The 20,753-nt window shown below is 33.4% G+C and overlaps 2 protein-coding genes across 6 annotated transcripts; both read right to left on the bottom strand.

The window, feature by feature from the left end:
• Positions 1-556: 556 nt before the first annotated feature.
• On the bottom strand, positions 557-4,705 carry LOC110692068 (protein FAR1-RELATED SEQUENCE 5-like). 2 transcript variants are annotated; one of them, XR_002505377.1, is made up of 3 exons: positions 2,877-4,705; positions 1,932-2,650; positions 557-1,619 (listed from the first exon to the last, which is right to left on the bottom strand). XR_002505377.1 is itself a non-coding variant. In XM_021869057.1 (2 exons), the coding sequence occupies exons 1-2, from the start codon at positions 2,937-2,939 to the stop codon at positions 2,201-2,203; spliced, it is 513 nt and encodes a 170-aa protein (XP_021724749.1). In that variant the 5' UTR covers positions 2,940-4,705; the 3' UTR covers positions 1,627-2,200. The 2 variants fall into 2 exon arrangements, 1 of the variants encoding a protein (XP_021724749.1); XM_021869057.1 differs by lacking the exon at positions 557-1,619 and having other exon boundaries at positions 1,627-2,650.
• A 3,782-nt stretch (positions 4,706-8,487) lies between these two features.
• On the bottom strand, positions 8,488-17,949 carry LOC110691902 (E3 ubiquitin-protein ligase COP1-like). 4 transcript variants are annotated; one of them, XM_021868875.1, is made up of 14 exons: positions 17,420-17,949; positions 17,163-17,240; positions 15,958-16,113; positions 15,737-15,819; positions 15,469-15,634; positions 14,948-15,105; positions 14,747-14,812; positions 13,915-13,993; positions 12,741-12,896; positions 12,536-12,634; positions 10,741-10,845; positions 10,246-10,425; positions 9,101-9,211; positions 8,488-9,004 (listed from the first exon to the last, which is right to left on the bottom strand). In XM_021868875.1, the coding sequence occupies exons 1-14, from the start codon at positions 17,738-17,740 to the stop codon at positions 8,834-8,836; spliced, it is 1,929 nt and encodes a 642-aa protein (XP_021724567.1). In that variant the 5' UTR covers positions 17,741-17,949; the 3' UTR covers positions 8,488-8,833. The 4 variants fall into 4 exon arrangements, with proteins under 4 accessions (XP_021724567.1, XP_021724566.1, XP_021724568.1 ...); XM_021868874.1 differs by having other exon boundaries at positions 15,469-15,819; XM_021868876.1 differs by having other exon boundaries at positions 15,469-15,819; positions 15,958-16,117; positions 17,420-17,560.
• Positions 17,950-20,753: the final 2,804 nt, after the last annotated feature.

Here is a 20,753-nt window from a genome sequence, read left to right as displayed (position 1 = left end):
GAAGTATATGACTTGTCAACATATATAGATGTAATTAGTTTTGTTATTAAATTTATGTTATTGAAATTAAAAAAGCAATCAAGTTAAATAATATATAAAATGAAATATTCAAAGTAATGATATTAATTCCAAAAAATCTATTACAATTATAGTATTCCAAGTTTAGAACAAATTAAATTCAATGAAAAATTTAAAAAAGGGTGACATTTACTCCAAAATAATCATCAGGCTCGAAATACTCTATTGAACCATCATATTCAGACGAATGTGCAATAATATTTCCCAAAGGTACAGTCAATGCTTCCTAAAAAGAAAATAGGAATTAAAAGAACATCAGACATAGAGTAAAAGAACATTTAGTAACTTAAAAGAACATTGATGTAACTAAAATAAACATCAAGAATTTGTAAAAGAACATTAAAGATTTTAAAAAGAATATTAAGTAGGTATAAAAAACATTAATTATGTATAAAGGAACATTCATGATTTATAAAAGAACATTAAGTATGTATAAAAGAACATTCAAGATTTAAAAGGAGCTCAAATACTTAATCGTAGACCGAGCATTTTGTTTCATTTTTGAAACTCCCTTTGAACTCTTTTTTTTCCAGGACTTGATCTTTGTCCTTTTAACTTGTTGCATATTTTTTCTTGTGTGATTTTAAGCCTAGTATTTCTTTGTCTTTTCTTCTGGGTCTTTCACTTCTTGTTAATTTTCATTCACAGCTTTACTTTCAGCAGGTTCTTCAATTGGAACTTGCTCCAACAAATTACCGCCTTCTTGATTCTCAACAGATTCTTGCACAACATTTTCATCATCTTGTTTCAATAAAAAATTAATCCTAGTTGTACACTCATCAATAGACTCCTCAATAACATTTCGGGCCCTCGTGTCATATTCGTATGATCTACAATATGTATGAAGGTCCTAATGTTATGTAACCTCCAAACATTCGGAGGAGTAATACCTTCATGAGCCACATCATTATCATCAATCCTAGTGCACATTGCACCTTTTGTCCATCTCTTCACAATATATCTCGATGTAATGTAAGTGATATTGTTCAAATGTAAAACACGAAGGGAATGCTTACAAAGTAGCCCAACTTCACCAAAAATACTTACAAGTGCAATCAACTGTAACCATGGACTCATCAAAAGCAATAGTATGCTTTATTAAATCCTTCTTAGGATGACCAACATGATATTCATATAGAGGAGGCTTCATTGCAATAACATTAGCAATACAAGGTACACCACTGATGAAATTATCTTCAAACATTAGGTACAATGCAATAGTGTAAATCTTTCTTGCATGCTCCAATAACCCAATATCTACCCAAATTAAATGACGATTACCAGTGATACTATTATAGTCATGATTGCCTTCTTTACCCCTCTACTCATCAACAACCTCAATGAAAGAGTTATAAAAATCACAAAGATCATGAGTAATATGAAGCCTACGTGAAATGGACTTGTTTGTTGTTTCACTCCTTTGAGAAGACAAAATACCTCCACTAAAGTAGTCCTTAGAATACGCAGGGCACCACATCTCTCTAATGTTATACAGATTCATAATCCATTTGTTGTCTTGGCATTGAAATTTGTCCAGCATGCTGTAAATGAAAAAGTACATAATGTCAATAAAAAGAACATATTGTTACTTTGTAAAGAACATATAAAAACTAAAAGAACATTATAAATTAAAACAATTAAAATGAAATATTTTAAAAAAAGAATTTTACATCTTTATAGAAAGAACATTAGTTCATAATTATAAAAACATTCAATTCATTAAAAAGGAACAAATTTAGAAATTAAGAGGACATCAATACATAAAAAAAAAACAAAAAAAAAACATAATGTAAAACGTAAAAGAACATCAATATATAAAAAAAGAAGAACATGATATAGAAATATAATAATACCTTGACCAATAATGTTCAAACTCTGCAATTGTATCAGTATACTTCAGCACAATATCAAAAAGGTAAGTAAACCCTTCTTTTTGTTTGAGTCCTTTAATGTTTTTCTTCGCATTCTCATTGATATGCCAAGTACATAACCGATGACGACTATTGGGAAATACTATCCTAACTGCTTTAGCCATTGCCATAGCTTGATTGGTCACTATAGTAGTTGGATGTTTGTATCACATGGATCTCAAAAATGTATTGAATAACCACACAAAGGACTCTCACTTTTCATTAATCAAAAACCCTACACCAAACATAACGTTGTTATTATGATGATTCATGCCCACAAATGGACCACATATCATAGCATATTTGTTTGTACGATATGTAGTATCATGAACCAACAAATCTCCAAAAGCGTCATAATCAACTTTCATCCTATTATCACGAAAAAAGAAAGACTGCAAATGACCCTCTTCATCGACATCAAGATCATAATAAAAGTCATACTCATTGGATTTTCGATGCTTGAAATAACTGAGTAGTTGCTTTGTATCACAGCCATCAAACTTTGATCTCTTCTTAGAACCTAAAACATTATATGCATCACTATAAAGAAACCCAAGATTGGCCTCCCCACCTACTTGATTCTTTAAAACACGGATTGCATTTGCCACGCTAATACCATTTTCAGTTAGACTATTAAGCATTCCAACTTGTTCCTCAGAAACCTGTAACACAATAATATTCTTTTAATTAATATATGATGTTCATTATGAAATAATGAAATGTTCTTTACTATCAATAGATAGTTATCATATTCTTTTAAAAACATGTAATGTACATTATGAAATGCTACAATGTTCTTTTTACTTTGAATTAATCTATATTTTCACATAAAATAAATGCACAATACTCATCAATTATACATATAATAATGACATAATGATCACATACCTTCCTATGTGACCTAATCATATGCCTCTTAGAAATCAGAACTCTACTATGATTATGCACCATATGATGTTTAGCCACAATAAACAATCCAGATTCCTTGTCAACATCAAACTGAATAAAAGCTTTACATCCTGTTCGAAAGTCTCTTTTCTGGTAAACTTTAGGTTCTTCGCCAAACTTCTTCACTCTCTTAAAACCTTCATAATAGCAAGTAATTGTACGTTTCGAATGGTCACTCCATCTGCCCTACGCTCTAGCTTCACCTTTCGGGTACCAAATCCGTGTTTGAATGAATAATTGTTGTACAACTCATAGGCTTCTAGATCAGACTTGACTTTTTTATAAAGTAATTCGGATTCCTTATCTTCTGTGAAACCTGTATAACAAATGTATTCAATAAAATAGCATTATATAAAATTAGCAGCACATATAGACAAATCAAAAGAACATAATATCAAATGAAAAGAACATGATCTAATATAAAAAGAACATGATCTAAAAAAAAAAAAAAACATGATATGTAAAAGAACATAAGATCAATATAAAACAATAAAGAACATTAGTTTTTATTAAATGAACATACGACGTTAACAAAAGAACATATAATACATACAATATATACATTGATTTCAGTGCACGTAACAATAAATCAAAATGAAGTTCATCATCAACATTAGACATAAATCAAACAATTACAATATAAAAATCACAAATAAATAGAAAATTATTCTTCAATTACTTATAATTTATCAAAATAGAATGTAAAAAAAATAAAATCAAACAATTAAAATATAAAAATCACAAATAATCATCAGCATTACCTTCATCGCTGTTCACGAAGACTTCAGATTCTTCTCCATCATCGTCATTATCAATGCCATCATTCTCTTTTGTAAATTCATTGACAAATCTTGCATCAGAATCATGTCGAAATTTGGATTAAGACATGAAAATTGTTGAAAATCTCTCGAAAACGATCTCTGTAATTGCTCTGTTTTTTCTCTCTCTCTCTAAAAAATTGAATAGAATATATTTCTCTCTAGAATTATTGTAATACCAAATTTGGGGAAGAATTTTGATTTTGGAAGTTTTATAAAAGGAAGGATCAAATTGATTGCATATTTATAAGGAGGGAAAGTTTTCAATTAATTTTTTTTTGTTTTTTTTTTTTTATCGAAAGGGGAAGATGGTGAAAGATACGAGGGAGGTGTACCATGCACATGGTACACCTCCCCCTACCATACTATTTTCAGAAAAGATATTGTTAGACCATAAAGTATGTAGATAGCTATTTTATACTCTGTAATAAACAGAATAATTTGTTTCAAAAAAAAAAAATAGTTAAAAAGATTTTGTATCTCAACTTTATCCTAATTCATATCACTGCATCATTACTCATTAGTGTGCTTGTTTTTTCAATACTTTCATAGTCAATCATATTCATATCAAATTTTTTTTTTTTTTTGAAGACTCATATCAATTAATTAATACACCTAACGATCGACCATAAAAAATGCTCCTTAAGGCACATTTGATTTTTATTTATCTTATTTTAAAATTTTGAGAACTACTTCGTCTTAATTATTTCAAATTAGATCAAACATATCAGACATTGAAGAATAATGTTTTTTTTTATTAATTATTATTTTAATGAGTCAACTTGAAGAAAACTTGAGAAAAAAAATATAAAAAAATTGTGAGTTCCCTTCAATTCCTCCTTTCAAGACTTCAATGTTCAACATATATTCATTATTCAATCTTTATATTTATAGTATTTTAATATTCAAGTTTAGTATCTCATCAAAATGAATTTATTCCTCGATTTCCCTTCTCCCTTTCTAAATTTGATCCAATCTAATCACATAATTTTATTGATCTAATAATGAATCAATAAATAAAAGAAGTGAATATAAAACAATATAATAGGAATTTACACCGTTATCTATTTGTTATTAGATGAACGAATTAATGGTATACTCATTTATGCTTGTACATCTCCTGAAATTTGATTATTATATGTTGTGTCTTGCATTGCTTCACTTATGAATCTTAATCTTTTTTCAATTTCTCTAAATAAAGCTCATACATTGCACAACCCCAACAACCTAATTTAACATAAATGATTTACATGTACGTTACACAAGTTAAAATCTAGTTTCCCATCATTTTAACCGTCTATAATAAATTTTAAAAACGCCAATGATTAAGTAAAAATACAAGATAAAGATAGTAAATGAAATAAAAATTTGCGCAAATGGTTGATCTATAAATTCAATCCCTAACATTTTGCACCCAAGGAAAAAGGGGGTCCAATCAATAAATGTTAAGGCATGGGCATCCTTTTCTAATGATGCATCCAACAAGCTCCCTAATTACATATTCAGAACATTATGTAATTCTGGACCACTACCTTTTTGTACTGTGTTTCTACTGCACTATTCTCCATTATTCGTCTCTCTATATTTTCTGATGAATTGCATGCAAAATCTGTACTCTAATTTCCAAGCTTTGAGCTAATTCATAATTATTATTATTTCTATTTCTTTACTCAATAGAATGAAATTTTTAATACAAAGAGCTTAATTAAATTTTTATAAGCAAGGGTCTACGTACATATACCAATCATACACTTCTTTAATTTACAGAGTTTTTTAGATATTAGTTAATACATAAAAGTAATCAAAGAGCTTAATTCCACTAATAGGAAAATGATCAACAAACCAAACCTACCAATTATGAACTACTAGTCTAGTAGAATACTGAAAATTATCTAACGATGAGAGATTTACACTCCTTAGCCCCTTTGGAGAAAGGATTTCTTAATTTATGAGAGACCAATATCTATATTATATATTAAAAGGCGTTCCTAAATAAGCCTATATGTCACATGACGCCCTCCTCAATTAATCGAGTTTTTTATATTTCACTTGCTTAAAAACATGTATACAATATTTGAACCCACAACCTTAAGTTTAAAAATTAAAGTATTAGTCACTAAGCTATCACCATATTATATGTCATTCTACTAAAATTAAATTTAAATAAGGATTTCAATCATGGAATTATTGCAATAATTCGGGGCATCATCCGCGCCTAAAAACTAGTTATTAATCAAATCAAATAAGCAAAACTATGAAAACTTACATAGTATATTAATCAACATTAAAGATTTTGGAATAGCAAGAGAGGCGAATCAGCGAGAAATAAGTTTCTATCCTCGGTAACTTATATTTCATTAAAAACATTAAAATAAAATAAAATAGATAAATCAGCTTAGAGTGATTCAGACCAAATTGATTCGACTGATCATATAACATCAATCTTATTCCGTATCACTCGGATTTTAACAAAAACAACAAACTTAAATAGTACGGGTTGTCGAAAAATTAACCTTTTTCACCTACTCATCATTACTCTCATTTTGCCCCCAAAATGTAAATCCATAAAGTCTCATCAAAGTCCAAGAAAACAAACTCTCATCATCCACAATGTCCCCCTGCAATAGAATATGACTTGTCAACACCTCCCCTCCTAATTCAGACACCCAATTATACTCTGACCATTTAATTTTTCACTCATACTCTTTTTTTTTCTCTTCCATTTCACTGCTTAAATACTGCCCTTCTCAACCCCCTAACACTTGCACTTTCTCTCTCCTCCACACTTCATCTCATTTTCTTCCAATAAATAAATTATCTTAAATTTTTATCTCTCTTAAAACATTATGCCTCCTGTTTCATCAGGTCCAGGCTCCTCCCTTAGAGCCAAACCCTATCTCTTCATCATCAAATCTTCTTATTACTTTCTCTCTCCTTTGATCATCACCCATCAACTATTACTTATAATAAATTTGCCATGATAATGGCCTCGGCGATATCTCTCCTGAGCTTAGTCTTCTTACCTGTCATCTCCTCTGCTTCTAACCCCAGGAACATCACTTGACTTTTCTTGACCTTGCAAGTCCAAGGACGTGGGGGTTAATCTCTACCAGTTCTCTATGCTCTTTCAAAGCCTAAAAGTCTAAGGCTCTCACTCTTTGTTCGTGGATGCTCTCCTCCCCCGTCTATCCCTCTTGAGCTATATATAAGTCTTGTGTTCTTCTTGTAGTTGTTTTCTAACATATTTGATTATTTTTTTCCCTATGTATTTTGTGTTCCTTTTTTTTTGTGAAAATTATTCATGTACTTCATAGTTGTGAGATTAATACAAGTACTAAATTTTTAGGATAAGTTCATGGTTGATGATATATATATATATGTGTTGCATAATATGTACTACAAGAGAGCTAGGGTCTGCATTTGCTACTCACTGTTTTTTAAGGTACGTTTTTTTTAAAATTTTCTTTTAGTTATATTTGTTTCAGTACTTTGTGCAACAATTCATATCTAAACAAATTTAATGTATTTATTATCGTAAATTTTATCAATTTTTTAATGAGTACTTGTGATACAATAATGACTTGGCTTTCCAAAAGTTATACTTGCTGAGTTGCTAGCTGCAAGTAATGCAATAATAATAAGTGGCAGTGATGATTAGTAACGTGGATGAGAAAATATGTCTAGATCTTACAACTATATTTGAGGCATGTCTATTATATACCCGGGGATAACGTTTGTGTACCGATCGAGCCAAGGTGACCTTTGATTAAAAAAATAAAATAAAATAAAATAAAATAGGTTATTTTCTCTCGAGTGGCTAAAATTTTGAGCATTTCTTAGTAAAATCGTACAAATTGAAAGAAAACAAAAAATAAAAGAAAAAATAAAGTAAGACCTTAAGGTATGTCAATTTGCCAATGCTATGATCCGAATGACTATAAATAGAAATAATTGGTATTTGAATGATGATAATGGCAAAAATATTTCCCTTTTTGTACAACTTTTTAAGGACAAAGAAACAACCTTTTACGTAAAACTCCATGTTACAGACACAAAAATTTCTATTCTTAGTGCTGTGACTTTTATTTGCTACCAGAAAATGACTATTCAGATTTGTTTCTACGTTTTTACTCGCACCATTTTCCGATGAGTTTGCAACATTGGATTTCTATATTTATCTAATAAAACCTACCTGATAAGACGAATATATAGACTTTACTAAAAAAGAAGCGACGTGTTGCACAAATCGCGTTTTGTAGTGTAACAGAACTTCTATACGCGAAACTGGAATCACAAATCGGGTTTTACAGTGTAACAAAACTTCTATACGCAAAACTGGAATCACAAATCGGGTTTTACAGTGTAGCAGAACTTCTATACGCGACTGGAATAACACGGACTTCAATCTTATACACGAAAATAAAATAAAAATGCATCCTTAGGTGGTTCCTAGGTGCATCATGTATGGATTCGATTGTGTTTATGTCATTGATGCACGCCCTATTGTGTGTTTATATTTGTACTCCTTTGGCTGATGCTTGAGTTATGTGTAAGAATACACATATACTTGCTCGATACAGACCATAAAAATACACTTGCTCGAAAAAATTAAGTCGAAGAATAAAGATGAGAAACTGTTTTCATAAACTCTAATAACTAATTTCAACACTACCTCGTGTGAAAGATTATAAAGTCTGTGCGCTGATACAATAAAAATTTGTAGAGTGCAAAAATAATTTCCCGTAACTTAACTTTTAAACTATTTGATAATTTGTATATGTAATAATTAATACAGTTGGAAATAGGTCCATCCCGCAAGTGACCGGAGTGTTGCATAATCCGAGCCACAAAGTCTGCATCCCTCTAATAGTTGACATACAAATTTACTTTACATAATGTAAGAAATATGGAGAACTCACTACACAATATACTCCATGTGACTAATACTTCGTATGTTATTATATACAAGAGGATGATCGCAAAATCCAACAATGGAGAACGGAGGAAAGGAGGGAAAAAAATCTGAATAATTCAGGCGTGTTTTTAATCAAAATCATGCGATAATAAACTAGGTGCACTTTAAGCAGCAAGCACTAGCACCTTGATTGTTCCTTGACTATTGGCTGTTAACAATGTAGGGCTATTGCTCTTCCAGCATACGGCACTGATGAAATATGCTCCAGGATCTTCGTCAGCATCCTCAACATCCGGTGACCCAAATTTATGACATGTTACAGGTCTAGGAATTTCCTATAAAAAAATTGGTGATTCATAGATAACAATTAGCTGATATAGTCAGAGCTCAGCAGTTCATAGAAGACGACAGATTTATATTTGCATACTAACCTTGTGATAGACATACACTTCGTTAGTTTCACTACCGCAGGCAATGTATTCACTGCTTACAGAGAGGCCTACAAAGTTCTTCTCATTAGAATGACCTCTAAATGTGCGAACCTGCAAAATTCATTGGCATTTTAGTTTAAAAGATGACTGATGATCATGAAATATATAAAAAGTTGTGTCAAATGGACAATTAAGGAAAAAAAGTCATGATAGGACGTACACTTATGCACAAAGTAAAATTTAAAAATAATGATAAATCACCAACCAACCTATTACAAAACACTACAGTTGATATGACATGAATAGAATAGCTTGGCCCAAATAAAAGAGTCCTTTTTAGGAATAAGCTAAGGGCTTGGAAAGCTGTCCAAGTTAGAATTGTTGTGCCTTTCATCAAAGTCCCGCACCCCATCCCTCTTTCAAAACACTATTGTTATATTGACACAAAACTAATCCCAAGTACACATAAATAGCTCAACTGAAAGTAAAGCATTGAAGCACCACAGGGGGTTCAAAAGCTTTCCAAGATTTATATGTTGTGCCTCCCGTTAACAGCCCACCACCATCAGCCCAATCGCTTTCCTTTTTTTTTTTGCCCTTGCTAACCCCTCCCCCCCTCACCTCTCCCTCTTTAAATTTATAAAACAACAATAATAATTAAAAATAAAATTTGCCAGTGTTATTTTCTACCTTTGCCATTTCTAGTTAAATTTGCCCAGGTCAAGGAGCGCTAAATGTCATTTTACAACACTTGGTAGGACAAAGCATTCAGGACCGTGAATGAACAAACATACAGGCATACAGCTCAGAACAATCTTTAATTTTTCCTCCCATTCTTAGCCTAAAAGAACCATTCTCCTTTATCCCAAATTAACTATCAGTTTCAACTTGCAGCACTAAGTAATTCAGTCAGCTTCATCCTCAGAATCAGTTAAGTAATTGGAATTTAATATTCATGCCAGTTGAGTTCTATTATCCAACTAAACAACTTCCCAATTTCATGCAGCAATAAAACTACAGCTTTGGATCAATACCAAAGAAGCATGATATCAATAAAAGTCCAGAATTTTCATTTTCCATATCTTCATTGTTCTGGCTTTTTGTTACCAAATTACCATGACAAAATAGAAACTTTAGAGACTTACTGGTAAACTGTCTTTCACGTCCCACAGCCTCAATGTGCTGTCCGTTGAAGCCGAAGCAAGCTCATTATTTGATAAGAATTTGACATATGAAACCGCTTTCTTATGCCCACCAAACACATGAAGGGGCTGGCTTATATTCCTCAGATCGTAGTAATGAATATGATGGTCAGCAGAACCAACCTGCATAAGAGATAATTTTAACAGTCTAAGAAATCGTACAAGGGTACAATGTCCAGCATAACAAAAACATTAATTAATTTCAAGCAAATTTCTCAAACAAAAGGAAGCCAAGTTATATCAGCTAGATGCTGATGCAGAAGAAACAAAAATGTACTTGTCATCCACTCATATCAACTCACGGCTTCACTAAGCACTGTCCTCAAGACTCGAAAAATTCTAAATGCACCCAAGAATAAAGTACTATATAGACTATAAGGAAAGAAAGAAGGATAATATATTAAAGAATGATTGAGGAAGTGCTTGAACAATGCTTACCGCAATATGATAGCTGGATCCTGGATTGTACTTGACACAACATATATTTGCCTTCATGTCAATATTAAGCACACTAGCTTCCTGATTTGTACACCATACTTTTACCTGTCAATCAGAGTCCATACGCAAAGTAACAATCAAATTTCAAGCTCTTCTCACATAAAAAAGCTTCATCGTAAATAGATAATATATGTGTTGATTTGCAACTAATAAATGCAACTAATAATATATGTGTTGATTTGCAACTAATAAATGCCTTTGACAATCGAAAGAGAAAGATAGAGAACTGAGCAGAACATCCAGATTTTTATCTTCAGTACATAATATTCAGCCTGAATACGAGTAGTGCTCTTTTTTTTCTCCTAATCCCAAAGTGCAATTGCATCCCTCGGATACTTAATAAATCCGAATAATGTCAAGATGCATAGATAGAAAGCAAGCTATACCAGACAGAATAAATTAATGACAGAAAGTCAAAAACTGATGGAAAGGAAAGACGAAGAATATGTATATATGTACACTCAGCTTTTTTCTTAATGGACTTGCTAAAAGTTGCTTTATTCAGAAAATTAATTCTTTCTTCACTAAACTCTAGATCATTTGCTTCCCAGAAAAAGTGAAGCTCCTTCACTAGGACTACTATTGTCAAGTTCTAAGAAAATTGTAAATAATGAGTACAAAAATCATATGGCAACAATCAATGATGATTTGGAAAAAAAAAAATTATATAAATGCAGCATAGCAGGAGACATGGTTTCAGTCTCTTAAGTATACATCTGAAAGCGTCCTAAAAGATCTGACTCCCTGTCACCAGTAGTTCACCACCATCCTTCACAGAACACCAGCCAAATCCATCAACTCTCATGTGCAACTATATTATCTACAGGTGAATTCTATTTCCATAAGAATAACAAGAACAGATCCCAAAAAGATTCTAACAGGACCTTGTGAAAGAAAGGATGACTAACCAGATTCTGAAGCGTCAGTTATAGGTTTACAACTGATAAAACTAGGGTCCTTTAAGTGAAAATGCAGAAAAGGATAAAAACAAGCACACCAAAGAGTTAAACTCCAAAGTATAAGGAAATGGAATAGGACATACACCTTTAAATTCATCCATAAATCGCAGAAAAGTGAGGCAATCCCTTCACTAGACTAGCTTCATTTAAATATAATGTTCTGTCCTTACATTAGAGGTTTCAATCAGCCAAAAATTTTAGGAACTTAACTTTTCTAATAATGATTCTCAATAACAAATACAAGTAAGAATTACCGAAAGAACAGAGAACTGAAATCAAAAGGGAAGGCTGTATTAAAATATCAACAGGTCATAAATTTGAACTATTATCTATTCAATAAATTGCCTATTTGATTTTTATTATATGAGAGAGAAGGGGTCTTCCAAGAATATCATTATCAAGGCGAAAAAAACCTACAGCCTATCCAGTATTTTGAAAGCTACCAATGAAAAGAAAGGTTGACCTTCTGGGAACAATTATGTTGACCTTCTGGAAAGGTTGACCTTAACCAAAAAGCTCAAAAACTGGCTTGTTACTTGACCATATATTACTCAACAATAATGCCACTCCTAACCAGCCTGAAGGCAATGATCTCAGCCTTATACCACTATTCCATCCACAGTACCCATGCACTGATGCACACAACAGAACATCAACTGTAATTACCAAAGAAAATCAATTTTGCTGCCTTATTGTACAAAAATGCGAATATCTCTCTAATGATTTCGGATGCAATACAAAGTAAACATAAAAAAGTTAACAACAAACTCAAATACCTTACAGTCATCACTGCCAGACACGAGCATTGAAGGTTCTGTGAATGAAAAATCAACACTCCATGCCCGCTTTTCATGTTCTTCATACTCCATCACACTCTACAGGAACAGGTGCACAAAATGGTGACGTGGAGAAAGATGTGTAAAAGAAAAGTAGGACAAAGCAATTGATATTAAATTTGAGAAGATGACTAATGTTTGTTACCTGACGTGTCGTCACATCCCATACAGTAACTATTCCCTCATAATCACTACTAGCTATTTGGTTCTTGGTAAACTTGTTCCAGCTCAAACAACTAAGTTTGGACATAGTTGTCATCTCAACAACAGGGCAATGTGAATCTGCAGGTTCATTCACAACCTGGAATGCAAAGGAAAAAACAACCACCTGTCAACAGTCTCAACACTTAATCTAAAAAGAGACAAATTGCATTGTCTAGCCAATATTCAGATCCATACAACCCAGGTGACTAAATGTCTGCACCAATGACACACATACAAGATAAAAACTGAAATAATACAATTCAGAAGTGACTAATAACAAAAAAAATAGAGCTACAAGATCACTCCAGTTTATACTAAACAAAGTAAAAACCTGATCCATTCTCAAATGACCAATAACAAATCCTAAATTGACTTGTGCAGCTGAAAAGGAAGAACTATTCATAAGTTTTAACAATTTTGATGATGTCACCGTGCTCGGTATACCTTCCACACCCCACCCCACCCCTCCCCCCCACCCCCAGGTTCAAACCTCTGACACCCCAGGAGAACATGGAAGCAGCAACCAGTGTTCAATCTTCTAACTTTCATCATTAGTATAGTTACAGCCTTACATAAGATGAGAGCTTGGAAAGTATAGCTCCTCCTTTACACCTTCCCCCAGTCACTCTACCACACAGTAAACCCGACTAAATATGCTTACTTATGCTAAATTGGTTCAAATTAATGGTTAAAAAAGATGGAGCTCTATCAACTAGGGGAACCATGCAGTCATATGAAAGAAAGACAAGAAAGAGAGGTTTCTCCTAGTTCAGACTCCCAGCTAAGGTTGTAATTCAACCACAAGGGTTGAGACAGAACCCAATTATAATAACTGACCACAGACATGTAATTATCATTTCTGTATCATCTCTGGAACCCCTCTCTTCCAACAAAAAAATCCACCCACTTGCACATCTTTAAAGCTTCAAGAAAAAAGTGAAGGTGAACTTTACTGCTATACCACTAAAACGGTTGGACAGCATTTCATCATATGAGAGTCCATAGAACACCCCAATGTGAAGACAAGATCTCTGAAATTGCTTTCATGAATGTATATAGGTTTGCTTATTTCTAAGCACATTGAAAGGAAGCTATAAAATTTAGAATCAGCTCACCGAGGAGAAGTCAAAGACTTTAATTCTTCGGGAAACTCCGGCTGTAGCAAACAGCTCATCATCACGGTCAAATTCTATGCTGTAATAAGAGAAACATTTTTTTGGATATATCAGTCAAGATTTCAGTCATGGGCCAAATTATTTAAAGGGAAACATGCAAAAGCCACCTAATCACAATGCTTTCTTCCTCTTTCCTCTCTCTTTCAGAATAGTTTTTTTGCAAGAAACCTCTAGGCTCTAGCCAATTTTTATATTAGGTGGTGACTAGGGGTTAATGTCAAGTTGTCAACTATGCTACATGGAAAGTGAAAACTTCTTTTCGCATCAAACATTCATGTCAGATACCCAGTGAACAGATATGACCAGAGCCACTTCAATTTAGCCCAAAAACCCAAAAAAAATAGTTGAAAATGATCAAGTGCCAGACTTGGGACAAATACACATGTTAAATTAAGCAAATACATGCAATATAGGACCGTGAGTTCTATTTCATCACCAAAAGACGGTGGCCAGTCGCCCATTTGCTATTAACTTATTAAGAATTGTATTGATTAGCAAACGTGAAAAGTTGGGTTACCTTGTTGAATCAATGTAATAAAGTAATACCAACAAGGTACCCCAACATTAGTATGCATTTAGCAGTGGCATGATTCTCTTCTTCTCACCACGCTTCCTAATGGGCCCCGAAAGCCAAAAATTAAAGGTAATACAGTTTGCTACAAACTGTCTTACTAGCATGAATAAAGCTTCTTCCCAAACCTTCCCGCTCGCAGTGGATTCCAAACGCAACAATGATATCACATAAAGAAGAAAATAACGGTCAGGTGTGCACCTTGATACGATATTGGCAGAATGAAAAGGGTCCCCGTGTCTGAGTTCAGCAATAACTCTCAAACGACTGTTTCGCATAAAACCATAAGTTCAAAATTTATGTCAGAAAGCGCTATAGTACAACATCAGGTTAATTATCCGAGAAAGTGAAAAAATAAAATAAAAAAAGAAGAAAGAAAGGGAGGGAAAAAAAAAATCGAACCTGTAACGAGTGAAGGTAGACAGTACAGATTGAAACTCAGCAAGACCTGCACTATAGCCTTCTCTCTGCGTAAAATTTGGATCCCTCTCATCCTGTCTGATGGGCTGGCCAGCCAATTGGCGTCGTTTTTGCAAGTAACACTCTTGCAGGTCATTAAACTGTAACCATGAGAACAGAAGATTTGTAAAAGTTACTTAATGATAACACTTTGTTAAAGAATGTAAAGCTTTCAATAAGCACCAAATTGGGAGTTCACAAACGGGGGAAGCTTATAGTCTGGGTTTTCACATGAGTGTACAAGTGTGAATAAGCTCTAGCATAAATGATGATGATACATATTGTACAACAAAATTATTGAAAAGCCAACAAAATATAACACACATAAAAGTGCCCACACCCACAGGCAATAGAAAAACTTTCTTGCTAACAGGAAGTTCTTAATATGGAGACCATTAAAATTATACTTCCTATTCTACAGATCATATCTTATACATCGAAATTAGACATGAATGACAACCAACCTGCACATGTATCCTTTTTTTCCTCATCACAGCCAAACCTGACTGGCTTATGTACTGTGAGTCCAAACCACTCAGAGCATCCTTTCTCTGAGTCCCATGGGAGCCTTGAGCCCTTGCATCCATCTTCTTGTTCTGGAAACTTCCTGTAGCCAACCCTCCTAATGAGCTACGAGAACCAGAGGAAACAACCCCACTACTCCTATCAGCTGTTGAAGGCCACAATTTTGGTGTAGAATCATCACCAAGCATTCGCAGTTTTACAGAGTACCTGTCCCTTGCTCGATATAACTCCACTCTGTGCTTCTCCACAGCACTGATGTCCTCTTTAATGTACTGAAGGTCATTTTGAATCTGGAAAGCAAGAAAATTTATTATATGATATTCCATGAATATAAGATACAGCATTAGTTTCTGCCACTCTGCTAAAGGCTAAAATCAGATTACTATTCAGCCAATCAACAAGGTTAAATCTTGGAAAGCAAGCCACACCTCACTGAGCTCGTCAACTTTCTGCTTCCTCAAGCAATGCAGGAAATCCAGCAAAATTTGCATGTTTCTCTCAGCTTCTTCTTGCTCCATCTTTCTCTTCTTCTCTGCAAGAAGTGACATAAGGGTATCCACCTCCTTGACTGACACTTCACAACCCTGACTACGAAACATAACCACATTTAAGATTCAAGTGGAAGAAGAACTTTAAACATATATGCTGAAAGAGTGTCAAGAACAGGACAAGGTCAGAAGAAAACTTGTCCAATAACATGACATTTGACATACAACAATTTCCCATAATTTTTAAGTTAATTGTCCCATTCCAAAATACAATCTTTGTTCCATCAAGTAACATAAGGCATACATGTTACTCACATAAATGTACTATTTATAGCAAGGTCTTATGTACTGTCATTAACTTAATCCTACTATCAACAAGCAATTTTAAAACTGCAAAGACACTTCCAATTATCAAGTACTTCGAATTTCCATAAACTGAAAGGCAGTGAGCATATACGAATAATACAAACTTCAAGGAGCCTTCCTCCAAAAATTTTACAGTTTCTTCTTATATTTGCTCATTCTATTCCTTCATGAATCATTGTCTGCAATTGACTCCCAATCATCTTATTAATTCATACAACTACCAGTCTGCCACTATTTTTATCACTGCAACAACTATTTTCTACCTTATACAAACAAACTTTGTACACGTCAAGGATAGTCCTACCACATTTAATTCTTCAGAATGGTTCGGATTAGTCTTATTGCAACAACATCACACATAAGGTGGCAATTTATATAGAATCGACCACTGAAATGCACGGTCATTTGAACTTTGTACCATTATCACAAGCTTCTTATCAATTCATACCACTACCACTATTTCTATCACTGCAATACCAACAAAAAAAAAAACCACTTTATCCTTGTGGCTCTTATGCAAAGAACCTTTGTATATGTCAAGGATATTAATGCCACAATTTGTTCTTCACAATGACCGGATCACTCGTACCAAAACAACATCACACACATAAAATGGCAACTTATACAGCATTAACAACTTCAATGTACGGTCATTGGAAAATTTGTGCATACATTTGAATTGCTTGCAGAACTTATACACTATCAACACAGAGAAGTTTACGCCGTCCGAAAATTCCACCACAAACCAAAGTATTCAAATACGCATAACAATAACTGACCTGCAATAACGCACGGCGAAATTGCTCAACCGGCGATGCATATTTCGACACTTGACGAACCGAAGCCTTCTTCAATAGCTACAAATGCGGCAATAAATCGTACATACACAACAATAAGCTGCAAATTTTCAAGTAACCACAAATAAAAACTTGACAATTACACTGTCATCATCATCTTCTTTACTTTAAACACTTACAATTCATCATCAACAACATTCTTCACTCAAAAATCAATCAAATTAGGAAGAAAAACTGACCTTATCAAGCAGAAAATTAGGGTAAAGCTGATTATTCGTAAGATGACGAACACAACAAGGACAATCACTCTTATTCCGAAGATGAGTGATGATACACATGTAGCAGAAACTATGTCCGCAAGCTGTAAGAAAAGCGTCCTTAATCATTTGCATACAAATCGGACACATCAAATCTTTGTCCAATTCCGTCGGAGAAACCTCCCATTCTTCGCCGGCGATGGCGGATTCCGGCGCCGGAGCTACCACCGTTAACGGCTTGACCGCCGGAACCAAAGCACCAGCAACTCCGGCGCCTCCAATGGAGCTTTCTCTCTCCTCCATTGATGATGATTTTCTCTCTCCTCTGGTTGTGATTGTGGTTCTGAAGCGGTGAAAGGAGAGCAGGAAGAAGGAAAAGAGGAGAAAGAGGTCGATTATTGATTATAGTATTAAGAGTATTTTTGTTTTGATTTATTGAGGAATTTTATCTATTTATGAGAACTATATTGGCCCACGTTTCTATCTATGATATCTAGACTATGTGTCCTTGTTTTCCTTCTTATGCAACGCTTTTACTTGCTCTTCTTCATATATACCACATTGTACCTAACTCATGGAGTATGTTTGAATAGGAGGATGTACTACGGTCTACGGAGTTGGCGGTTTAACTTTATACGGATAAAATCTATGTTTTGACTTTGCGTTATTTGATTAAAATGGAAAAGGTTTAATTATTGATTCTGACGTGTGAATTATATTGAGTGAGGGTTTTAATGTAATTGTTTTAGAAAATAACCAACCCTCACGTCTTTTTGGGTCTAGTACATACATGTCAGGCATTTGAAAGTGAGGGGAATAGGAAGGGTGAGGAATTTTCACATCCAAGTACCGCTTGGAAGATTTGACCTTGTGACCTCAACGTTACAAAGTGAACTATACTCCTCACAAACTACATCAAACCTTGCTTAGTACAATGTAGAGCGTTGTTACTTTGTGAAACTATGTAGCTCCACAAAATTGTTCACGATTTATGAGGGACGAGTTGACAGTTGAAGTTATTGAAAATGGGTTACATGCTACGTTGATTTGTTGAATTTTTTGTTTTCCTTTTTGAATCAATGGAATGACACTATTGTATTTGTAGCTTGTCATTGCGGGGGAGGGGAGTTAAGTTATACCTTGAGGAAATCACTTGGATGTTGTAAACTACATAACTTTAAGGGGAGAAAATTGCGAATGTTGATTGAATAACGTTTAATTTTGCGAAATGGTGAGATTGATGGTTGTAGCTTTTTTTTTAGGGAACGATGGTTATAGCTTTTTGCATGAAGTACATACAATTTTAAAAAAATGCAAAGAAACAAGACTTGTTTGAATTTTGAACGTCTTTCCACTTGGTGTTGCTCTCGTAATTAGTAATGGAAGACATAGAACAGATCACTAGGGATGACAAAGAGGTTGGGTGGGTGCAGTCGTACGGACTCTCATGCCCATATATACCCAACTAAAAATTTTATATTCACTTATCATGGTGGTTACACATCCAACATCCACATTTGCTTCACCGCCCAAGTGGATATCCACTACCATATATTATCTGTTATACCCACTTGGAATTTTTTTTGTAACAAAATCTGTAATCTTATATAATCTATGATCTATCTATAATAATATTATTAAAATCCAAAGGATTAACATGTTAACGACATGTGTCATTCTTATATCATCATGATATTTATGACATAGCGCCACATAGATGATGATATGATAACACATATTAATATTTGGATAAGATTTGAATCATTATTATATCCCTTGGAATTTTCAACTTTTCATTACCCTTATTATATTAAGTAGACAATTATTTCACTTTGATTTATCATGGATAAAATTCATTTTTACTCTACTGTATTTGTTGATTCTATTCCTTAATTAATGTCACTTTATTATTAAACTACCATTCATGAATTGTAACTTTTCATTGAGGATTCTAAAAGTGTTTAAGCATTATATGCAATTCTCTACTTAATTGTAAAACAAATACTACTACATCTCTTTCTATCCCCAGCTAATTTTACCATTTCTATTTTATTATTTAAACTTAAGGTAATGGTTCCAAGATATTATTTAAACTCAAGGTAATTTTTTCATTTTGTATTTAAACATAATCGAGGCATCACCCGAGCTCCAAAGTAGCTATAAATTAATTGTGATACAGGATGGGGATGGGGCAAACTAGCGAATATGGGGTGAATGCGTGGATATATATGTGGTGGGGTATGATTTCATATTCACTACTTACCCATCTATGACGGGTATGGCTTATGAATTTTGATATCCACAAAAATCATATTCATACTCACTCCAACTAGGACAAATAAAGTGTGGAATTCGCAAATGTACCCACCTAGTAACCCCACAATCACCATTTAAACCCCACCAAAGCTACAAAGTGATTTGTGGCTTTTTATTTGAAAAGTCGTAGCCTAGAAATGATGTAGTTTGGGAATATTATGTTGCAAAATGGCAACCTTTTGTTGTTTGCCATTGTCCATGCTCTAACGATAATATATTGTATATTCATATCACAAGTTACTAGACAATACACTAATTAAGTTGGTCCCATAAACGCAAAAATTATTAGTTACCTAATGACACTTTCAAAATTATTAATAGTATTTGTGAATTAGTATAGAGAGCTAGGCATGCATCAAACATTAATATTGGCATATTGCCCAACCAAACATCAACCCAACTTCATTATTTAGGCAATCACATATTGAATGAAGTTGTCAAAATTCGAAAACTCTCTCTTTCTCTTTTGTACCTTTTTTCTTATAAATTTTTATTCACACAAAACTTCAAAAATAACCTTGATTTCACTCCAAAAAGCTTAACTTTTTTTTTTTTTTTTGAAACATCCAAAAGGTTTAACTTTAACAAATCTATACTTTATTTTAGTATTTAAAAACTTAAAACGAGAAAAACACATACATGTCCTCATCCTATTACACTTCTCTATCTTCTTTTCCAATCCACTGTGCCACATGTCTTCTTACATTTTAAATTTTGGGTATTTATCAATGGTACACCCAAGGTTCGGGCCTTTCTCAATGGTACACCTACTCATTTATTCTTTATCAGTGGTACACCCAAGGTTTCACACAGTTATCAGCGGTACACTTACCGTACCCTTTCCGGTTAAAAAAACGTTAGTTTTGGCTTTTTTCGATTTTTTAACTTAAAAACTGACACATGGTGGCCTATGATTGGTTCAAAATAATAAAAATAAAATAAATTTTTTTTAAAAAAAAGTTAGATTAATAAAATAAGAAATTAAAATGAAAAAATTAAA

The sequence above is a fragment of the Chenopodium quinoa genome, unplaced genomic scaffold (assembly GCF_001683475.1).
Source record: "Chenopodium quinoa cultivar QQ74 unplaced genomic scaffold, ASM168347v1, whole genome shotgun sequence".
NCBI classification, from domain to species: domain Eukaryota; kingdom Viridiplantae; phylum Streptophyta; class Magnoliopsida; order Caryophyllales; family Amaranthaceae; genus Chenopodium; species Chenopodium quinoa.
Note: the sequence above shows the minus strand (reverse complement) of the source record. Positions and strands in the feature narration are given on the sequence as shown.